General features: G+C 36.7%; 1 protein-coding gene across 1 annotated transcript in view; it reads right to left on the bottom strand.

The window, feature by feature from the left end:
- Positions 1–964: 964 nt before the first annotated feature.
- The window catches only part of LOC104272791 (nesprin-1-like), a gene marked incomplete at both ends in the record, with an annotated part of 42,672 nt that continues 21,900 nt past the window's right edge, over positions 965–21,736 (bottom strand). The window contains 11 exons of the mRNA XM_009867887.1: positions 965–1,123; positions 2,618–2,791; positions 3,110–3,253; positions 3,678–3,830; positions 5,284–5,448; positions 10,629–10,831; positions 12,463–12,559; positions 16,158–16,326; positions 16,885–16,997; positions 20,003–20,167; positions 21,362–21,499. Coding sequence (XP_009866189.1) covers positions 965–1,123; positions 2,618–2,791; positions 3,110–3,253; positions 3,678–3,830; positions 5,284–5,448; positions 10,629–10,831; positions 12,463–12,559; positions 16,158–16,326; positions 16,885–16,997; positions 20,003–20,167; positions 21,362–21,499 — 1,680 coding nt within the window. The remainder of the gene's footprint in view (positions 1,124–2,617; positions 2,792–3,109; positions 3,254–3,677; positions 3,831–5,283; positions 5,449–10,628; positions 10,832–12,462; positions 12,560–16,157; positions 16,327–16,884; positions 16,998–20,002; positions 20,168–21,361; positions 21,500–21,736) is intronic.

Raw genomic sequence — 21,736 nt, 5'->3', positions numbered from 1 at the left:
TGGAGACATTCAAAACCAACCTGGATGAGTATTTGTGTGACCTATCGTACGTGTTCCTGCTCTGGTGGGGGGGCTGCACTTTTGTGGTCCCTTCCAACCCCTAACATTCTGTGATTCTGTGATTAATAGAACCCAACATCGGGAGATCTGACTCCAAGAACATGGTTAATTTCATGTCGGACTGGGGCTGGACTGGTGCTAGACTGGCACTGAGTAGCCCCCAAAACATCAGTATAGAATCATAAAATAGAACCATACAATGCATTGGGTTGGAAGAGACCTTTAGAGGTCATCTAGTCCACCCTTCTGTCAGTGAGCAGGAACATCTTTAACTAGATCAGGTTGCTCAGAGCCCCATCCAGCCTGACCTTGATTGTCTCTAGGGGTGGGGCTTCCATCATCTCAATAAGGCTAATAACAACAAAGAGCTCAACAGGTAAGGGGATTATAGCCCAAAGTACACATTTTTACATTAGCAAATGCAAATACACATTTGCAACTTCCAAACACAATCCATGACATTTTCTGAGGAAATACAAAACCCAGTCGGTATTTACAAAAGTTTCCATATTCCGTGCTTTGTGTGAAAGGGGATATATGGGAATATGGGAGCAGATTATTAGCCAGGATAACAAAGGCAGGAGAAAAAATAAAACAGTGCAGCCCTAACAAGTGGATTTCACGTTCCTCTTTCCAAAGGAGTCTGAGATGTACGAAAGTTCTCCTTAAATCTGAGGTTTCTCTGAGGTAGGCTTATCTGTGTATAACTGCATGAAGCACATGACCACCAAGCCCCTGACCACTTATTACCTAATACAGACAAATCCTCAATTAAGAACCTGACACCAGAGACAAAAGTTACTATTACAGTAGCTACAGAGTGATGAAATGGAGATATAGTAGTATGGATCAGCTGCATGGGAACAAGCTTTCAAAAATGTGGATCAAAGTATGATGTAATTACCTGAAAAGTAAGCTGAACTTGTGTAACTTTCTTCTGAAATGTTGACTGATGGAAGTACTGTAACGCTTCACTCGAAGCCACACGCTCCAGGATACTCTGACTATTTCTCTCAATCAGGGACAAATCTTTCTTGCAGTTTTCTTGATAAGCTACCAAATCCTGAAAGAAAGAAAACAAACATATATCCACCCTGGCCAGGAACAAAGGAGAGAAAAGTTTGGGAAAATACCTGGAAGATTTTTTTTAACGATAAGAACAAAAGCACCAAGGTTAAAGCACTATGAAAAACAGACTACACAAAATGTTATATGGAAGAACACAGACCACACAACTTGGGTTAATATGTCAACCTTTCTTGCCTTTTAACAAATTAACCTTTCATGATACCTATTGGAATTCAGATTTCATTACAAATGGTATTAAGTGAAGAGAATTATACTTAAAAAAAAAGAGAGAGAGAGAGAAGAAAATAAAACATGCATGTAGTTGAACAGGCTGAAAAAAGGGTTGAATAAAAAATCCTGTGGTGAGGAAACTGTTCTGCCATTGAAGAAACACTGCATCCCTCAGCACAAATCTCTGTTGATTCTCTGATCAGCAGAAACCAGCACCCTCCTTATAACCAAGGAGGTTTTAGTTCCTTGGATGGCAAATTACTGCAGAAGAAACATGTCTTTTTATTGTGACATTCCATGTCAGGTTTACCTGCAGAAGCAGAGGAATGAACCCCTCTTATGAGCTGCTTCTTAAGCAGCAGGTTGGACACAAGACTCAGATGGTGTTCAGAAACAGAAGAGTGTTTGTGCAGGATGATAAATGGACTGGCTTGATTCAAGCTCACTAGATAATTTTTTAGCCAAATACAATCAGAGCATGAAGTCACTGGAAGAGAACACCCTTCTTGTTGAACTATTGAGTCAAGCTCCAAAGTCATTATAGGCTTGAACTAATATATATATATATCTAATTCTTCTTCTTCTTCTTTTTTTTTTCTTTTGTAAAGGACTCTAAATGGCTTTGAAAGGCTTCAGCTTCCCATAAAAAAATTCATTTTATTATATTGCCTGTCAAATGCAACTCTAATGATATGTGCACATCAATTCTGAGGGGCTATTTCTAGGCTATATACCACACATACACAAGGATACACGATTCCTATGCAAGATCCTCATATTTTCATTTACCTTTCCAAGGGAGTTTTGACTAGCTCTGAATTCCTGCAGACTGAAATGTTTATTGGTCAGGTAGAAAAATTAATGTCCTAATGTTATAATTAATGCACTTTAAAGATATCACTTCCAGACTTCTGAGAAACTTCCATAATTGTCCAAGAAAACCTAGGGAAGTTCTGATCACGTTAGTTCATCTGCTTAATAAAAAAATCCAATGTATTTCTGATATTTCAGTCTAATTTCCACTAGATAAAAAAAAAGTCTCATGTTTACCTCTTGGATTGAAATCACAGGCATTAGGAGGGAACACAGGTTTCAATCTTTATATACTTATGCCTAGCTGACTTCACAATAGTCTACATTTGTTGTCTGAACATGAAGAAACACTTGCTCAGCTTACCGTATCGCAATTAAAATTCCTAAAAGCAAATTGTAAATATTCAGAGCCAGCAAATCTTTGTAAGATGATTTTGAAACTTACTTGGGCTTTTTGTTTAAGAACAGTTGTAGGTTGTGCTTCAGGATCCAGGATCGAAATGATTTCATTGACTTTTTCGAGAGATTCATAAAAATGTGTGATTTGTTTCTCCAGTTCTTCCAGGGGAGGCAGCAGATGCTGGCATTCATAGAGCAGGGTACAGGAACAGTCCTTAACCTTCGGCCATTTTAAAGAAAAGTAATTGTTAAAAAAGTAAAATTAAATAAATATCAGCTTCCTCTGCATGTGGGTTTATACAGCTGCTACCTGCCTCTCTTAAGATAGATCCTGTGTTACTTCCTCAAGAAAAGAATATTAAATTTAAGGATGGTAGTCTTGAAGTCTAAAAGAAGTAAGATTTTCTACACCCTGAATTCAATCTCTTCTTACTATTAACTACGTATTTGCTCAGATATGTCTGAGTATTTATTTAGGAGAGCTTATTATTTATTAGTTCAACAGTCAACAACATGAGTAGGAAAATTATTCTGCAACCTTGCTCAGCTGCTCTTTGATCCTTGTCAAAGTTCCAAGCATTTCATTCACTTCCTCTTGGGGAACTTCTTTTGTAACAAGTTGGGCTGTTCTTGTTACCATTTTGTACTGAGCTTCCATCGCAGGCAATTTCTGCTTAATATTCTGAAATAAACATTTAAAAAAATATTTCAACAACAGCATTCATGCTTTCATGGCAGTTATAAGATTGTTCTCAAGAGATAAAAGATATACATTCCAATTATCAATTGTCTTCATTGCTGATTTTACTGAATACTGGATCATACTTAGAAATATAGTCAGCTCACCTGTATGTGATTTGAAACTAGACAGAAAGAAATATCCAGTGGGACAGTGATTTGGAAATATGATCTAGAAGTGACACTCACAGGATATACAATGATTTATATTAGCTATACAGAAATTATACAAAAAAAAGTACCACTGGTAAAAAAAAATCCAGTAAAAATGCAGAACATATGCTAAAATAATTTTATGCTCTCAGAACTAAATATTTACAAGTTTCTCTTATGAAGGACAGGGAAAGGAATGGAAGAAGGACACTTACTTCAAGATCTTGTACGAACATTTTGACATCAAGGAAAGACACTTCTACAGGGACTGCAAATTTCCTGTTGCTCCCATCAATAAAAGCAGTCAAATGAGCAACACCATCCAAGTATTCCTTCCTCATTTTGTCCAGTTCATCTGCTCGAGCATACTAAGAAAATGTAAAGTAAAAATAAACAAAAAAAACCCACCACCTCAAATGGGCTATCTAGCTATTGAGTAATGACTTAGGAGAATTAACATATTTTCAGTGCAATCATTGGCTGGAAAAATTGTACTCAAAAACATACAAAATAATGGGAACTCATCCTCGAAATGAGTTAGACACTAATCACCTGCATTAGTTTCAATAGTGCTGATATTAAAAAGAACAACATTCACACAACAGGTCAGCGTTTTCAAAGTTTTGATTATCTGGAAACATTAAACTCTCATCTGTGTCTAACCTAGAATCAACGTCTCAATTATTTTCTCGTTACCTACAGTACTAAATTTGAAAATTCAACAGAGACTAGAGCATGAAAAGACTAGAAAAGCTGAAGTGTATGGGAGATCTCAGTAAATGAACTGCTGGCTAGAGCAAAAGGAAACACAGATCTTATGAAGTGGAAAGTCTTGTGTGACAGAAATGGTGAAAAGCCAGAGAGGAAAACCGTATAGTCAGCACATGGAAAAGCTGCACAAGTAGGGGAAGAGGCATTTGCACCCTGGGCATTACAGGTTCCGCAGTGAATCACCCTAAATACCATCAGCAAATAAATCTTGACAACATTCTAGTCAATGGTTTGGAAAAGTTACAATGTAAAAGAGACAATCACTATTTGCATATCCATTTAACTTGACTGCAATGGAAATAATCGTGCCAGTAAAGAAAAAGGATTCAGCATCTTCAAATAGGCAACTGCTATTTAGTCACTGGAAGGGGAAATATCATTAGATGTATATTGACTACAGTAAAGCCATTTTCTAATGTGTTTATGAGGTGTGAAACACATCTATGGAATTTTATCTCAAATCTTCCCTTTGCTTTTTAAAGAGCCAATATAGAAACAATACTTCTTTTCCTATCAGTTGAATCTCTTCCATGAAACAAAAAATATTTTTTTCACATACTATCAGTGCCTCTTTCTGCACAAGATAGCGTCTTACTGATCTCGGGAAAGCACTTAGTTCGTTAATATGCCTTGCACCCGCTTATGGTGCAACTCATTAAAGAGAAATAAAAATACTCACTTCCAACATTTCACTGTTTAGTTTCACAGAGCTTACAATAACAATAGTTACCTGAAATCAATCATTTTCTTTGAAGAACAGCAGAGAATATGCATAAATAGTATTTTCTGTGCCAAGACTGGACATCATAATCAAAAAATACAGCTTACACTAGCTGAAAATGTGCAAAAATAAAAATTTGTGTAACTAAAAGATAAAGAAATGATAAAGAAAAGAGAAACTACCACCACGGATTCATTTCTAATTTAAATAACAATGAACAGGTTGGTACTTTAGCAGTTGGCATGTAGTCCTGCTAGCAGGGCAAATTTGTCTTGCTTGCATGGAAATGACAAAGTAAACACTTAAAAGTAACAACAACAAAAATATACCTGCTTAACTTCCATAAACAATTCTCTCCATCTTCCATTTAGTAACAGAAGCTGCTGTTTAAGGTCTCTGGAAATAGTCTCATCACATGTTTCAATTAGAAAATTACCAGCATCATTCATGGCTGTGTGCTGTTGGATCCAATGAGGTAAGTGCCGGAAGAAATCCTGAAGAAGAAAATGAAAATAGCTTTCTGAAATTTTTTCAAATGGCCTTTAGCTTAAAGACTACAATTTAATCAGCAGCTAATGCCTTGCTAAAACTCTTCGAACAATTATCCTCTGAAGCTTTTCATATTGAATATACTATAATAAAATTCTCACCCCCGGGAACATAACGTATGGAATTAAAAATTACCACCAGTTTACTTACAGCTCATTTTACTCCAGTGAGTAGCTTCACTTAAACTAAGTCCCCTTTAAGAGAACTGAAAACACTTTTACGGCTCATTTAATTTCTGTATTCTCTTGAAACAGTATGGGCTGGTAGTGTCTTGGTTTGAGTCTGGCTGGGCCTTTTTGAAAGTGGGGGAGAGCTGTGGGGGATGACTCTTGTGAAATTCTCAGACCCTCCCCAACTCACAGGTAAAAATCAGACCTGCCTCTGGCCAGGGCCAGGCCAATCAGTGCTTCTTTGATCAAGGTATTTAAGAGGTGACCCCATTGTTCTCTTTCTCTTTCGGTTTCATCTCCTCTTGAGCTGTCCTGTCTTTTGTATTGTGGAGTTTTTTCTGTTGGAGGAGGGGCAGGTGAGAGGAGAACACAGGAATGTGGTCAGTGAGAACAAAAGTGGGAAGAGAAGGGTACTGAAGTAGAACCTTTCCCTGGAGCCCCATGGTGCTTGAGATGGCAGGAAGATGACTGACTGCGAGTTGAGGGGATCAGTGGTGGCGAGAACATCCAGGATGTGTTGGTACGTGAAGAGCCCCATGTGAGAGGGGAGAGCGACCGAGCATCAGTGGAGGATGCGCCCAAAGCTGGGCAGTCAGCTTGAACCATGACAGGTAGTAATCTGGGCCATATAGAGATTGTAGAGAGATTCTTCCCCTGCTGTGAACCATTTGCAGTTTTCCAGCATCTGGCATCCCAGAAGACCTGAGAAGACTGATTCTTTATCGCTATTGTTCCTAAGGCTCTGTGACTACATCTATAACAGTAAACAAAACATAACTCAGTCACTTTCCTGTGGCTGTCCACATCTTCTCTGACATGGTTTTGGCTTGTCTCTGATACCCTTCACAGTTCAATGCACAATTCAATGGACAGCATATGACAAAGAATGTTCCCAGCAGACAGAATCACGAGGCTGCCTTCTTTCAGGGAAGAAAGAATAACCATAAGGATGCAAGCTGAATGATGCCACTTTGTTCCTCAGGACTAAGGAAGGGGCACAGACCCATTTTATCTAGGACTACTGATGTACCCTACAAATCTAAGACTGTTCATCTAACAACGACAGTCCCATCCAATCCTTTGCTCAAAGGTAGATGTGAAAAAGTCCTGTCCAACTGTCCCAAGCTTCCCTACAGTTCTGAAACTTTATACTTGCCAGAACTCATCTACACATAAAAACAGTTCTGATATAGCCAAACAGGAAACATCAAACAGATATATACTGCTCAAATTTGTTGAAGAGAGAATTGAGCAACACATATTGGTTTAAATTCCTAAAGCTGAATTTAGCAAAGTACAAGTGCTCTGTACCAATGCATCAGTGAATAAATTCATTTCAGTAAATTGTATGTGCAATTTGAATCTTCTCCTACTCTTAGTGGAGCACAACTCTTGCTTTGTGCTAAGACTACCCTCTGTGACCACATCCAAAAGAAACTAATTCTACTGAATCTGGCACTGGTCATGCTTACTAGAGGTCAAGAAGGAAAAAGTACATGGAGTAAACTACTTGTGTCCTTGCTCCCACACTTATTTCCACAAACACCATTACTTTCCTCAGACCTTGCTGGGGAGTTTCTCTATTTCAAAAGCCAGCCTAAAGTATGTCTAAAATCTGGAGAAGTTTGGAAGGTACTGTGAAGCACACACTTTTTTCCCAAGATTTTTCATGCCACAAGTTCACAATAAGGTTTCTGGAAACAGAAGCCAAATAGAAAGACAACAAGCCACTTTCTTTGGCAAAAAGAACAATGGAAGATAATGGAAAGAATAAAGCATGACAGCATAGTAAGGGGCTACTATCATCCTTGCCTGATATAGAATATGGTAGGTTTTAGTAATGCAAGTAAGGTTTGCAAATAAGCACCAGTGAAATCTTTGTATCATATTACTGATATATTTGTGGTTTTACAGAACAAATATTTGGAAATGTTTCTAGAATTTTGTCGCAGGCTAGGGCTAGGCCAGCCACTAAATGCAGACAGATGCTCTCTAACCCTCTCTCCCTCCCCAAACGGGAAGGAAAAGGGAATGAGGCAGAGAGACTTACAGATTGGGGAAAAAAAAATAAAAAATTAAAACAGCTTTAATGAATAAGGAAATGATTAAAATAGTGAACTACATACATATATACAAATCTGATATCAAACCTGACTCCCCCTTCCCGATAGCAATCCCCACTGATGCTGCAGAGCAGGTAGCACGGGGGATGTCCCAGGCTCAGCAGCAGAGAGGAGCTGGATTCAGGAACTCAGGATCAAAGGCAGAAGATCAGACGAAGTCCTCTCTGGATGTCAGTCATTGCAGAGGAGAAGAAAAGAGAGCTAAGCTCTCTTGATCCCTCAGTTTTATACTGAATATGACATATATGGAATGGAATACTCTTGTTGGTCACTTATCCTGTCTATAACTCCCTGGAGGTGCAACCTTTACTTCCTTGTGACCCTTCTAACTTCTCAGCGTGGCACACAAGAGCCAGCAGTGGCCTTCGTCACTATAGGAATAAGTATCAGCAAGAGCCTTTCTGCATCCCAGTCCCAGGTAGTAACTGTAAACACCAGGTGATATCACTGTCTGCAAAAACATGCTGCTAACTTCAGAAAGTACAGCCTCTAAGAAGAGACTGAACTGAGAAGTAAAAATCACTGAACAGAACTAGTTCTGTTTAGCTCAAACCAGGACAAAGTATTCCAAGCAATAGTTATAATCTTTGACCTGGGATTGTAGAAGCTGGTGCTGATGGCTGTATGACTATTAAATGTACAAACCAACCTAAGTATTGCTTTTGCCTTTAATAACCAAATACTAAACCTGCTAAATCAGAACTATTCTTGGAACTACTGAAGTAAATACTACTTCTGTAGAGTGCTAGATTCAACATTAATAGTAGAAGTAACTTTTAAAATATGTATCTCATTCTACAGGCAGATTATCTTACCTCTCAGTAATGAGTTCTGAGCCAGTGTAATTTTAAAAAGAAATGAGTATTTTGGGAAGAATAATACTTTCATGTCTAAAGTTGTCAACAAGGATTTTTGAAAGTCTTCATATACCAGAATGATAAGAAGTACTTGTTGGATTTAGGTTAGAAATCAGAAGCAAGTATATACTGCATGAATATATTGGGATTCCAGCTTTGATCATCTTTAAAAGGTAAAGTTAGAAAACTGATTAGAGAAGTAAATATTTTTAATTTATTCATACTTCATTTAAACGCTGCCAAGCTACTTACATAAAACATATACAAGGCATTAAGAACCTGAACAGCTGAGGTCATCCTTCCTGCTCAGTAATAACACCTGTTGACATTTATATTATGCTATACTATTAAATCTTTTTCATATGCTTATTTTCATTTTAGAAGTTTATCAATTCTTTGACATTAATTGATATTAACAAACTTACACCAAAAAATTATACTGTATTTTCATGTAACATGAAATGCTCATTTTGGCTGAAAAGCAGCTCCATGGGAGGGGATCTGGGAGGGCTGGTTGACAACCAGTTCAATAGAAGTGAGCAGTGTGCTGCTGTGGCAAAGAAAGCCACCAGGATGCTGGGGTGCATCAACAAGGGCACCACCAGCAGAGAAAAAGAAGCCATTAGGCTACCCCACTCAGTGCTTGTCATGCCACACCTGGAATACTGTGTTCAGTTTTGGTCCCTCCATACAAAAAAGCCGTGGACAGGCTGGAAAAGGTCCAGAGAAGGGCCACAAAGATGATCAAAGGACTGAGAAGCTGCCACATGAGAAAAGGCTGAGAGAATCAGGTTCGTTCAGCCTTGAGAAAAGAAGGCTTGGGAGAGAGCTTATCACCATGCTCCAGTATTTCAAGCATGGCTACAAGGAAGATGGAGACTCCCTTTTTACAAGGAGGTACATAGAAAAGACAAGGGATAATGGATACAAGTTAGTCCTGAGGAGACTCCAGTTGGACATAAGACAAAACTATTTCACACCAAGAACAATCAGCTGTAGGAATCACCTCCCTATATAAGTGGTAGATTTCTCAGCACTGGACACTTAAGCTTCAGCTGGAGAGGGTGTTGGGCAATCCTATCTAGATCATGCTTTTCCCAATAAAGATTGGACCAGATGAGGTTCCTTCCAACCCAGTCTTCTATGATTCCTGACCTGTTGTCAGTTTGACATCTTAAAACCTATGCAAAATATACTTTGGTGTTAAAAGCTGTATAGCTGCTATGTTGGAATTTGCTGGAAATGTAACATTTATTAAATGCAATATGATTCAAGTCAATCTGGGTCATTATTGAAGCTTCACAAACATAAATCATGTTGCGTCAGGACTCTAACACTAGAAGAGGGGGGAAAAAAAAAAAGACAGCAAAACTATCTTTATGACTGCAGGTCCCCGAAAGAACTGTCTAAAGGATTTCTAAAACACAAGTGTTAAATGGATAAATTATCCATCAAACATAGCAACACACATTAATAATACTGTCTTGTGGAGGCAACTAATACTGAAATATTTCATCTATATGGTGGAAAAAAATCATCGGGAAAAAAATTTTTTGTGTCTTTATATGCAGTACATGACTACATACTTTGGTGTTAAGAGTTGTATTTGCCTTTGAGTGAATCCTGTAAGATTCCTATCTCTGAGCCATGCTGCTGCCCTATATTCGTATCAAAGATGTCTCTGACCGTGTTATCACAGATGATGCCTTCCTACATTGTATGTATATATGCAAATGGTTTGACCTGATAATCTTGAAGGTCTTTTCCAGCCATAACGATTCTACGTATATGTCTGTACATGCTGTATGTGCGAACATTTAAAACACTGATGACGAATGCCAACACTATGGCAGAAATTGAAAAAAAATTCTCCTTCTTGTATGGCATTTTGTAAAACAACGTAAGCAAATGCAAAAACATATCCCATGTTTCACAATTTACAAAATAGCCAGACACATATGCTATTTGTGCATACCTTTTTAGAATGTTCAGGCTGATTCAGCATTTTTTCAGCATCTTCCAGCCATGCTTGCAGACCTGCCACAGTGCTGCTGTACCTGTCCCAATTAGCAATTACTTCTTCCAACATGCTTCTTACACTTCTCACCTCCACCGAGAGGTTCCTCCACTGCGCTGTTGTGTCATTCATGAATTTCATCACATTCTCAACTTCTTCCACTGAGACACAGGAAAGACATAAGTTATTTTGGTTCATTATTACTGTATGTTATGCTTATCCATTCTCATCAGGGAACTGTATTTTATTGTAAATCCTATTTCAGCAGGCTTTTATATACACATGCTCAGTCCACGGATCAATTTTAGGCAAAATTATGACTGAGAAAGTAAACCTGTGAATTAAAGACTAAAGAAAGTACATAAGATGAGTGCTGTATTAAACTGGTCACAGTGCATATTCAGTGGAGTGTTAATTTCTAATCTGTAATGAAAGAAATCAAGCGAAAAAGATTCCTTAAGAAAGCAGAAAATGGGTGATATGGTTTAGGGGTGAACTTGTAGTGTAGGGTTAATGGTTGGACTCGATGATCCCAAGGGTCTTTTCCAACCTGAATTGTTCTATGATTCTATGATATAACATACAACCACATATTATGTCTGCATTGAAAAGTACTGAATGGAAAATTGATCTTCCTTCCACCAATATCAAAACTAAACTGCTACTAGTTTTTACCATTAATTTTTAGTATTTTCCTCATGGCAATAAAGGAATAAGTATGTCTTCATTCCAAAATAATAAAAACAAAGAGAAGAAAAAAGACTCAAGCAAATGCTGAGATTTCATAAAACGTGCAGAATATAGATAATTTTAAAAAAAAAATTTAAATGGTGTCCTCTAATTTGCACTGCTGTTTCTGAATTCATATGAGTGAGTACTTGCCCTTTAGAAAAGGTTATTGGATATTTTTAATAGCATGGAATAAATCTATTAATTTTATTCTTTGTAAGAATACCTTGTAAAAAATGTTTTTGTTTGTAAAATTTAAGTGTCACCATCACCAACCCAAATTGCACAACCAGAGAAGATTCATTTCCTCTCTACATCTGCTAATCACTTTAGCAGCTGCAGCAATCAGCACAGATATTATTGTGTTATCTCCTCAGCAGAGGACAAAGTGATCTCATGTCTGTAACTATCTAGGTCAAATATTGCCCTCATGCATTCTCTCTGAACTCAGCAGTGTTCAGGAATTACAGGATGTCACTGTGGAATCAGCTACACATTTTCTCAGGCATTTCCATACCAAGTATCATTTGGGTTCCTCTTACAGGTTTTCATAGTTAATGAAAAATCTTCAATAAATTAGGGGTTCCTTTTGCTACTATAACAATATGGGGACCAACTCTCTATTTGTCTTTTTCTACTAAATGAGGCCAGGCCAGGGAGCATCTCCAGGCACCAGAATGTGATCTTCCCTACTTCTAATTTGGTCTCTAGGACAGTTTTGGTCCAAATTGACAACACTGAAACAATCCAAAAGTTAGCGTGGACCATGGATTTCTCCCACTGGGAAGTCTGAACATGACCAACCTCTTCTGGAGATTAAGAAATCTTAACAGCAGGAGGCTAGGTTGCTCTGTACAAGCTCACTTCATGATAGAGGATATAGGAAATTACTACCAGAGCCTGTAGCCTCCCTGGTGAACTGCAGTTGCTGTACCGTTCTGCTGCATGGAAGAAATACATATCAAGAGATATTATCAGAGGACACTTATGTCTAAAGAGATTCAGATGATGTCTAAAGAGATTCAGATGGTGTTCCCATGACAAAAAACACACAGGCATTTACCTGAGCCATTTGCTTTGGCGTACATTTCAGCTGCTCTTTTCAAGATCTGGTAAGTAACTTCATACTGCTCAAAGAACTTACTGTTTTCAATAACAGACTGAAAAGATAACAAAAAAATACAAGAGAAAATGAAGATAGATATCAAGAATAAGGATCATTTCCGTGAAATTACATCAGGATAGTCATGACAACGTTAAATCTTCATTATTCCTCTATTCGTTTTTTCATCATTATAAAATAATACTTAAATCATCATCACTATAAAATAATACATAAATTTCACTTTTTCAAATTAATGATACAGCAGTCTCCTTTTAGAAATAAAGTTTATTGACTTTGCTTATGGAAAGATTATTTAATATGTTCTTGGTCTGCTAGCTGCTGACCTGCCGAAATTCATTAAATGCGGAGAAACTTAGCAATTACTTAAAAGTTATTTAATGGAAATTATTTTACATGGAAATGTAATTGGAATAATTTTAATGAAAGGCAAAATTTCTTCCATATAGGTCACCAAAAAAATTAAGTCCAGCTAAACTTCTAAAACTCTTCCTGTACTGAGCCTTTGCAGAAAGGCAGGTTTCACTTTAAGAGACAAAAAGCATTTAACTTAACCTTCACTCTTCCTTTACTTCCTTGGTAATAAAAAGATTAAAGAAACACTGCACAAGGAGATGCTGCTTTTCCAAATTGTGACACAGGGCTTTTCCTTCGTGAGTGATGTTTTAGCTGCATAATGTGTTACAACACAATGAATAGCTTATATGAAAATATTCTGGTCAGAAAGTTATGCCTCTTTATCATTTATGTCTCTTTATCCCTTATGGCAAATGTCACTAACTTTTACAAATGTCTTTCAGAAATGTGACTTCCTTTAAGTGTGATATCTAATTATAAGTCTGCATTATGCAAGCATATTATATCTTGCATTACCACTGTTAAAAGAGGGAGAAAAATCTGATTTTTTTTATAGGGCTTTTGTATTGCCTAACCTATTGCACTTAGATAGAGTTTTGGAAAGGTTTTGCAACTTATACTACCTCCCATGCCTCCTTAAATAATCATCTACAAAATTAAGACTAATATATCTCACATATGTCTATATCAGCTTTGAAATTGTGTGTACTAGTGTGATTTTGGTAAAACCAGGTTTCAAATGACGTCAGTTCAATGTACTTCGAAGAGGAATTAGATCTTGTGTGTTCATCAACCCACTTCATATAAATATAGAGAACAGTTTCAAAAATTAATTTGCCAGCCGGTTTATATCTACAATCTTCTATTTATAGTTTTTATGTCAAATCACCACAGTTATCTAGTACCTAATTTAGAAATTTCTTTATAACCAAGGAAACTAGAAGTCAAGGACAAGCAGAATTTTTCTTTGCTCTACTGTTAAAAAAAAAATCAATCCAGACTGGCATGTATAGAGAACTACATGTTTTACCACAAATTATGTGAGAAACTCCTGACTTTTACTTTTGCCAAGACCCATACACACAGATATTTCTTCCTGAATCAAAAACTGCAAGATTTCATACCACATGAGAAAGTAAAAGACTGTATACCAAACATATAATAATGCTCACAAGGAGAATTGGAAATATTTTCAAAGACTAAATACAAACATTTTACCAATTAGTATTGTCTTCCATCTGACAAGTCCCTTAAAGAAAATATGTAGCTTTTCCAAAATCCATACAGCATATGGCGCTAAAAGAGTGCTAACACAGCAGTGTCAAAACACGGTTCTGAGGGTTAAAATCCATGGATAACTGTAAACACTATCTTCATTATAGCAGAGAATGGTCCAGTAAATTCTTCAGGTTAATGGTGTAAAATTTGTGATGACCTTTACTTTTTGTATACGACAGGCAGGTGAAAAGAAGATGAGATAAAACAACAACCGCTACTTCTATTTTTAAGCTACAGTACATATTTTCTAGGCATATGTTCCATCCGGAACCTAACTACGCATGTTCCTAGATTGCTGATGTTACTCAGTCTGTTTTGGCAGACAAACAAACTTACATTCTTATCTCCTACTAATATAGTCACTGACACTAAAGTACTGACTACAGCTCTCCTACGTAAGACCCATAACTTCCTGCAAGAGTAATGCTTGGCTTTTGATCCTAGAAAATTGTTCCCAGGTAAATCAAAGAAAATAAAGTCTCTCTTCATTACTGGACACCTCAAAGGAGCCAGAAGTCAAGGCTGTCAGGAATTAAACAAAACTGAGCTCTATTTTATCCTCTTGTCCCCATTTCCTCATTTTGATGTGATGTAGTTTCATAAATGATGCAAGGAAGCATCTTCTTTCCCCTAAAGACCACATCAGCACTAGTGGTCTGAAGCACAAGAATAATGGACACAAACACAAATTATCATACAAATTCACCACTTAATGTTCATTTTAAAGCAAAAAATAAGAGTTATAAAATAATAACCCAGAAGTCAAGGTATCCACTTCCTCATTATTTTCCTTATCTCCTCTTAGTACTTTTTGTTATAGTCTTAGAGAGCATACAAATGGACTACAACTCCTAGCTATTGCACATCACTCTAACAAACTATGTTATTTTAAATAACCCTCTCAGTTTTTCAAAACTTGTCTAAAGCAAGGCTTTAACTCCTGAATTTTTATGTGTCCCTAACTGCTAAAGTTTAAACATAGTAAGTGAAAAGTGTGAACAGGTCTTCAATTCTCACTTTGTAGAGGAACTTCTTTTCGTTTGAAGTTTGCTTCCAAAGTAATCAAAACTATCAGGCTGTGGGGGCATTAATAACTTTCTCTACACAGTGTCTTGGCTCCGAATGTTTCTGTAGCTGCATGAATTCTTTTGAAACTGAATTTTCTACGCAGCTTTCCTCGTATGGATTAGACAGAAGGGAAAAAAGCTATTTAGTCCAGACCTCCTTTTGAAAAAAAATCCCTCATGCCCCAATATAGAAGTGCATCAGTGGTATCATTCTATTAGCCAACTGACACTGCAAGTGTGAATTTAACCAGATACAGCAGAATGAGACCAAAAGGTAATATATCAGTGACCACTGGTAAGACAATAGTCTCTACTTCTTAACATAAGGACGGTGCAGAGCTGGAGTAATATCTTTCCAGAACAGACGTAAGTAATGGGTTTAATATACTAATGCTAAGCAGCAGAAGAAAAAGCATTCTTTAAAAGAATAAAATTACTCTCATATAATAACAGCATGACTTTTTTTTTCCCTTCATTTGGAAGACTTTAAAAAAATAAGTTCTGTGGGGGACTGCATGCCAACTACTTCCTCTGTCTCTACACACGCTGTGCATAGTCACTATAAAGTGCATCTGCACAGTTGTAAAAGAAGATGAAATTAAGTGCTTTGGAATTGCTGTCTAAGGTAAGTAAAAATTTAAGATTTGGAACCTCCAGATGCTTGGTAAGCTGATGGTTGGACAGTGAGCAGCTGAGACATTATTTCTGGTTTTGAACAGACAGCACAAGAAGAGCCACGTTCATTTTTAGCCTTTTGATGAAAGTTCCTCCATGGGGAAGATATAGCTACTACTGAAAAGACATTCCATAAAAATGCAGTCGTAAAGTTGATGACTGGAAAGCCTCACTTATGCTTCAGTGGGTTATTTTATTACAATTAAATATGTTTTTTTTTTTAAAAAAAATAAAAATAAGAAGACAACCACAACTTACAATATAATTTTGAAGCAGTAGTTCCACTGACTCTCTCCTTCCGTATTTGATAATCCATGACTTTAACTTTGATTCTGCAAGGACCAATAATGACAGTAGACGGTACTTCAGTTCCAGAAACTCCATCTTCAGCAGATGGAGCTCAGATGAAGAGACAACAAAATTAAACCTATAAAATGAATCACACTGTAGTAAAATGCAGCAATACAGCAATATGCATGTTTGCAGGAGAGACTGAAAGCTTTATTTACAGTTCAGATATTTTTCTAATCTTTCACCTAATTCAGTCTACAAACATTTAACTATGCATGATGATCATTCTGATGACTACTGCTGAATAGTAAATTAATTACATTTCTATTTATTCATAGAAATAATCAGTTTCCATTTGTTACTAAGTTTTGCAAAGTCATTTTTCTTTTCCTTTTTCACATACATCCTGGCTGTTGTTACATAACATTTCTTTGAGGAACAAGTAATAACAGGATCAATGCAAAAAAGTATTCTCTTTGAAACCTCACAACTTATTTTGCTTCTCATCAATCTTTAAAGCATCAGGCTTTTTGGTATATATTTACGTATATTCTAAGAGGTTTTTCCTTTCAATTTTTTCACGCTTGCCACTGAGAAACATAATTAGACAGTGATTTCTACACAGACCGACTAAAGAGCAAACAGGTTCCCTTTCATTCACGGAGGTTTTTTTATTTCAGATCGAAAGCCTTACCTCTCTGCCATATCCTCTAATTGGTCAGATGGAACAGGCACTCCGTTAACAGATCTGGCCCCGTGGATCTCGTGGAATGCCTTTTTGTGACCATCTATGCTTTTCAGCAGATCCTGATTGGATTTTAAGAAAGAGAGAGAGATTGAGAGAGTGAAGGGGGAGCAGGGGGGGGGAGAGAGAGAGAGAGAGAGAGAAGGCTCACAGTAGGCTATCTAACTGATAAGCACAATTTTAAGCCTGCACTGATGACTCAATATAGTTAACTATTTGATCATGCTTTCACATTTGCATGCAAGGTTACGCACACCACAAAAGCATTTACATCAACTTGAACGTTTACACAGGGAACCCCCTTATAAGATGCTCTGCTAAAGCTGCGTCCAATAATTACGGAAGATTTTAAAACACAGAATACACTGCAAAATGTTTAACAAGAACTCTTAATTGTATTAAATAATCCCAGAAATGCAGCCTGCAGATAACATCACAACAGCATGATCTTGCTAAATTTACTCTTTACATCTTTATAACAGATACTAACCTTTATTAAGCACAGATTCAAATTTTCCGGAACTAATCTACTCCGCTATATATAGAGAGAAGATCCATAGCTCCTTACGTAAGTACGTATTCAAATATTTAGTGAACTTTTCACTCCCTCAGCATCAAAAGATTTCAGAATCATTCTCTCCACATTACGCGAATGAATGCAGAATGTGGTACCCAACCTGTATTCCTGTGATAAGAATTCTACCAGTAAAAACCTTACAGCACAGCACATTTCAACTGTAACTAAGCAACACTGCTTCAAACGGCTTCCTGGAGATTACATATTGAAATGAATGACTGGCAGAAGTCTTTGAAGAGATACCGTAACAGTAACACGTCAAGTCCCCTGCGGCTGAGAGGACACGGAACAGTGGGTATTTTATTGCATACAGGCAGCTCCTGACACAGAGTGCTCAGAAGCCTGTTAGCAAAAGAAATCACACAAAGGTCCCCCTTTCTCACCTGAGGGAAAAAAATGCAGGCTGTGTACGGATCACAGGTGTCTGTTTAGTCCTAAGGGCTCAGCTCACCAAATGGCCCTACATCAGCAACCCATCTATATTTTACTTGCCTATATTTTTAATTGCCAGCACCTTGTGAAGAGAAACAAACCAGGCTTTCTCAGCTCCAAGTGATGCACTGATTTTATTATGGTGGAAACTCCAGTGAGGGTATCCATGACTAACATACTCTCTCTGTAATGCACTAACACACTCTCACGTATCCTTTCTAATACAGGCTCACGTAAAGGAAAGACTTGGAACAAGTACGTTAGCCAGCTGCATTTGAGACCTTGCCAGACAAAAAGGGATGTTCCTAACATGCACTGGTAAGTCAAAATAAAACCCAGAAGTTTCATCCAACATCAACTGGAAGCCCACAAAGACTTTAACATAGCATTTTCAGCAAGCACAGACATTGCCCTGAATTTCTAGATCTTGGTAGAAGTATTAACTAAAATAAATTTAAGTCCTTGCCTGATTTCATGAAGAATTCTCAAAAAAAGATGGTACTTTTTTTATTGCCTCCAAAATGGCTACAGGCTGTAAAGTTCACTAAAACAACCCACTGTCAGTTGATAAAAAGATATAGAGAAAGCCATGATGTTACCTGAACAAAACCATAACAAACAAACCCCAAAAAATTCCTGGGAAACAAGGACTGGAAAAAATACACTAATGCTTTTCTGGTACTATCCAACAGCACATTAGGATTCATCAATGCAAATCAGATTGACAAAACAAATTCCAGGAACAGATAAAATTACACATGCTTTTCTTGAAGCTTTCCCCATCGCACTCCCATGGGAAAACTCCCCTGGCACAGAATAACCTAAATCAAGTTTATTTGCTGGCATAGAAATCCCTCACCACAGCATTTCCCATGCAAAGAAAACACAGTTTAGGACACACTCTTTTGTGTTACTTATGAATGCATCAGAAAGAGGTCTATATTTTTCACATTATAAGAACAGAAGTGTTTGACTTGCTTTTTTTAAACAAATGTCAAATCTTATGAGTCCTGAAATATTTCATGTTAACAAGAAAGCCAATGAAATTTAGCATTACAAGAGATTAGACCTTGAAAGAAAACAGTATCTTCCTCATTGATTTTAATATTGTTTTTGTTATATTTTATTAGCCACCACCTAATTTAGAAGAGCTGCCACCACTCTCCAAACAAAGAGTAATCAAGAAGACCCAACTAATCTTCCAGATAAACTACCATTGTCTGTCACAGCTGTTTCAAGACAACCATGAAACTTCTCAGCTTTTCATTAAATGGTATTACTTTTAATTAAAAAAACCTACACGCTAAACACAAAAAATAACAAAAGTATGATCAAGTTTTGAAATACTAGTAACAGAGAAAAAAAGCAATGCAAACCAACACAGTCTTATTGCTGCAAGTGTAGTGCTTCTCTACACCTTCTTTCTCCTTTCTATGTTGTACTTACTGGTTCAATTTCTTTTATCATCTCACCATCAATTTCTGCCTATATTTTTCTCATATATGTTATGTAAAACACAGACAAACCTCAGTTTTGTTTTTAAAAGGGAACATGGAGTCAACAAAGAATAATGGTAAAGTTATTTAAATTTACACACACACACACACGTTTCCTCTTTACCACAGCAGAGGGCAGTTCTCATAATATTTGTCATCATAATACTATGAAAATTTATTCTATTTTTAACCCCCAGTGCCTGTCACCTGCACTGATTATCACACTTACTATGCTTGCTCTTTCTTTTCTGTTTCACCTAGTAAGTTCATATCGGTTGAATAATGTACCAAACTTACGAGCTCCTTATGGAATTTTACCCAACAGAAATCTCAGAAGAGAGGAACAATTAAAATATTAATACCTGATATCTTTTAGGTAGAAGACACAGGAATATTCAAAAGCAGTTTTGAAAAGTCACCACTGAAATATGCCTAGCTTCAGCTACCATCAAGATGACATCACCCACAGAAACGAGAATTAATAATCTCTCTAGAGTATGGATCATTTACAGCTTTGGAAACAACAGAACATAACACAGAGAACGAATGCATGTACATCTACCTTATGCTGTTCAAGCTTCCGGTGTATTGTATTTGCTGTTTCCTCATGAGCTTGGTGAAGGGTTATTTCTTCCCTCAGAGCAGCCTCTGCTCTATAGAGCCAAGCACCTATGGTACCCAAAGGTGCAGGAAGAGATTTATCAAGGTGTATGTGCCAATCAAGTAGCTAGGAAATAAAAATAAGAGGATAGAACTTCCATTCTTGCTCAGTTACAAAACACGTATCTTAAAAGAAATCAGACTTTATACTCTAAGACGCAAACTCCACATAACAGAGTGTGTTTGAGACATGAACCCAAGTATGTTACTTCACACGAGTTCTGAAATTATAGCATTCTCACAGGCAACAAAATCTCTATGTGGATTTGTTGATTCATGTATTTCTTTTCCAGAACGGTAATTGAGTTACAGAACTCAACTGAGTTACACATATAATTGAGTTACACATATAGACTGCAACAACTGACATGCTAAAGATACAGAATTTAATCAGTTAATAGGCAACAGCAGGGAATATGAGACCTTATTCCATTCAATGTCATTTATTGCATGTTCTGGCATAAAATGTTTACCTCTATTTTGAACATACTTTGTATGTATAAAGTGTAAATGAGTCTCCAAGGACTGTGGAGTCAAGAATACAGCAGCAAAATACCGTGTCTTATCTGCAATCCCAGTTATAGGAGTGAGAAGATAATGAAAATTATGTCAAAAGTCCAGAATATTTTAAAACAGAATCTCCCTTAAATATATGGCATTAAAAAAACCCCATGAATATGTACTAGATAATAATGGTTTAATAACTTCTTATCTGAGACAAACAGTATAATTTAATTGGCATTTTTCATTCAATTATTACAAAATTACTATCACAAATACAACTATTGATTTATTACTACTGTAGCCAGTTAAAAAACAGCATTAAAGCCTCATTTACTGATAAAATATTCAGTATTACACATACATTTTTTAGTTTTATTTAAAAATGTTATATTAGAATTTATCACATAACTAGCAATTTATATTAAAATATTGCCTTTTGAAGGGGTATTGTGCATGCTTTTCTATCAACAATGGTTTGGACGGCTAAGCACTGTTAGCATACTTTCAAATAAAGGGAAAACTCAAAGTATAGTCCTTTTCTTAAAGTTCATATTCTATTTTTGAGCAATATTAAAGATAATAGTGCAGTAAATGTTGTCAAAACAAATGCAGAATAATTCAACAGTCCTAGAAACTTGGTCTATTTTTAGGTTCCCAATGCTATTGATGTTAATCAATAGCAAAGAAGAGTCTAAACAATTTTAAGTTCCATCCTGCATTGACTAAAATACGTATAGCACAATAATATTCAACTTACCCTGGAAGAAACTCTGTCCCATGCTTGCTTCACCATAGCTTGATCAAGTGATAATTTACCATCTTTCCTTAATGACTGGGTTACAAGTTCAATCTGTTTCCTTTTTACCTCATACTGTACTCTGAAATGCTTAAATGACTGCACAAAGAGAAAATCATATCAACGTACTACAGAGTCAAAGAATTAAGGGAGTACTACAACCTATGGCAATTTAGAAGCCCTGATCCTTCCTGAAGAATTGTTAACTTTGTATATTTACACTGAAATGCTTTTTATTAAAGGTTTCAATAGGCTGTAGAATTCTCCAGGGAAATATAGGTAGGACTTTGGTATTTCTCTTCAGTTATCAGATGCCTGAACCCTCTGTAAAAGGAA

Source organism: Apaloderma vittatum, unplaced genomic scaffold, assembly GCF_000703405.1.
Source record: "Apaloderma vittatum isolate BGI_N311 unplaced genomic scaffold, ASM70340v1 scaffold9624, whole genome shotgun sequence".
NCBI classification, from domain to species: Eukaryota; Metazoa; Chordata; class Aves; order Trogoniformes; family Trogonidae; genus Apaloderma; species Apaloderma vittatum.
The sequence above is the reverse complement of the archived record's forward strand: the minus strand, read 5'-3'. Positions and strand labels throughout refer to the sequence as shown.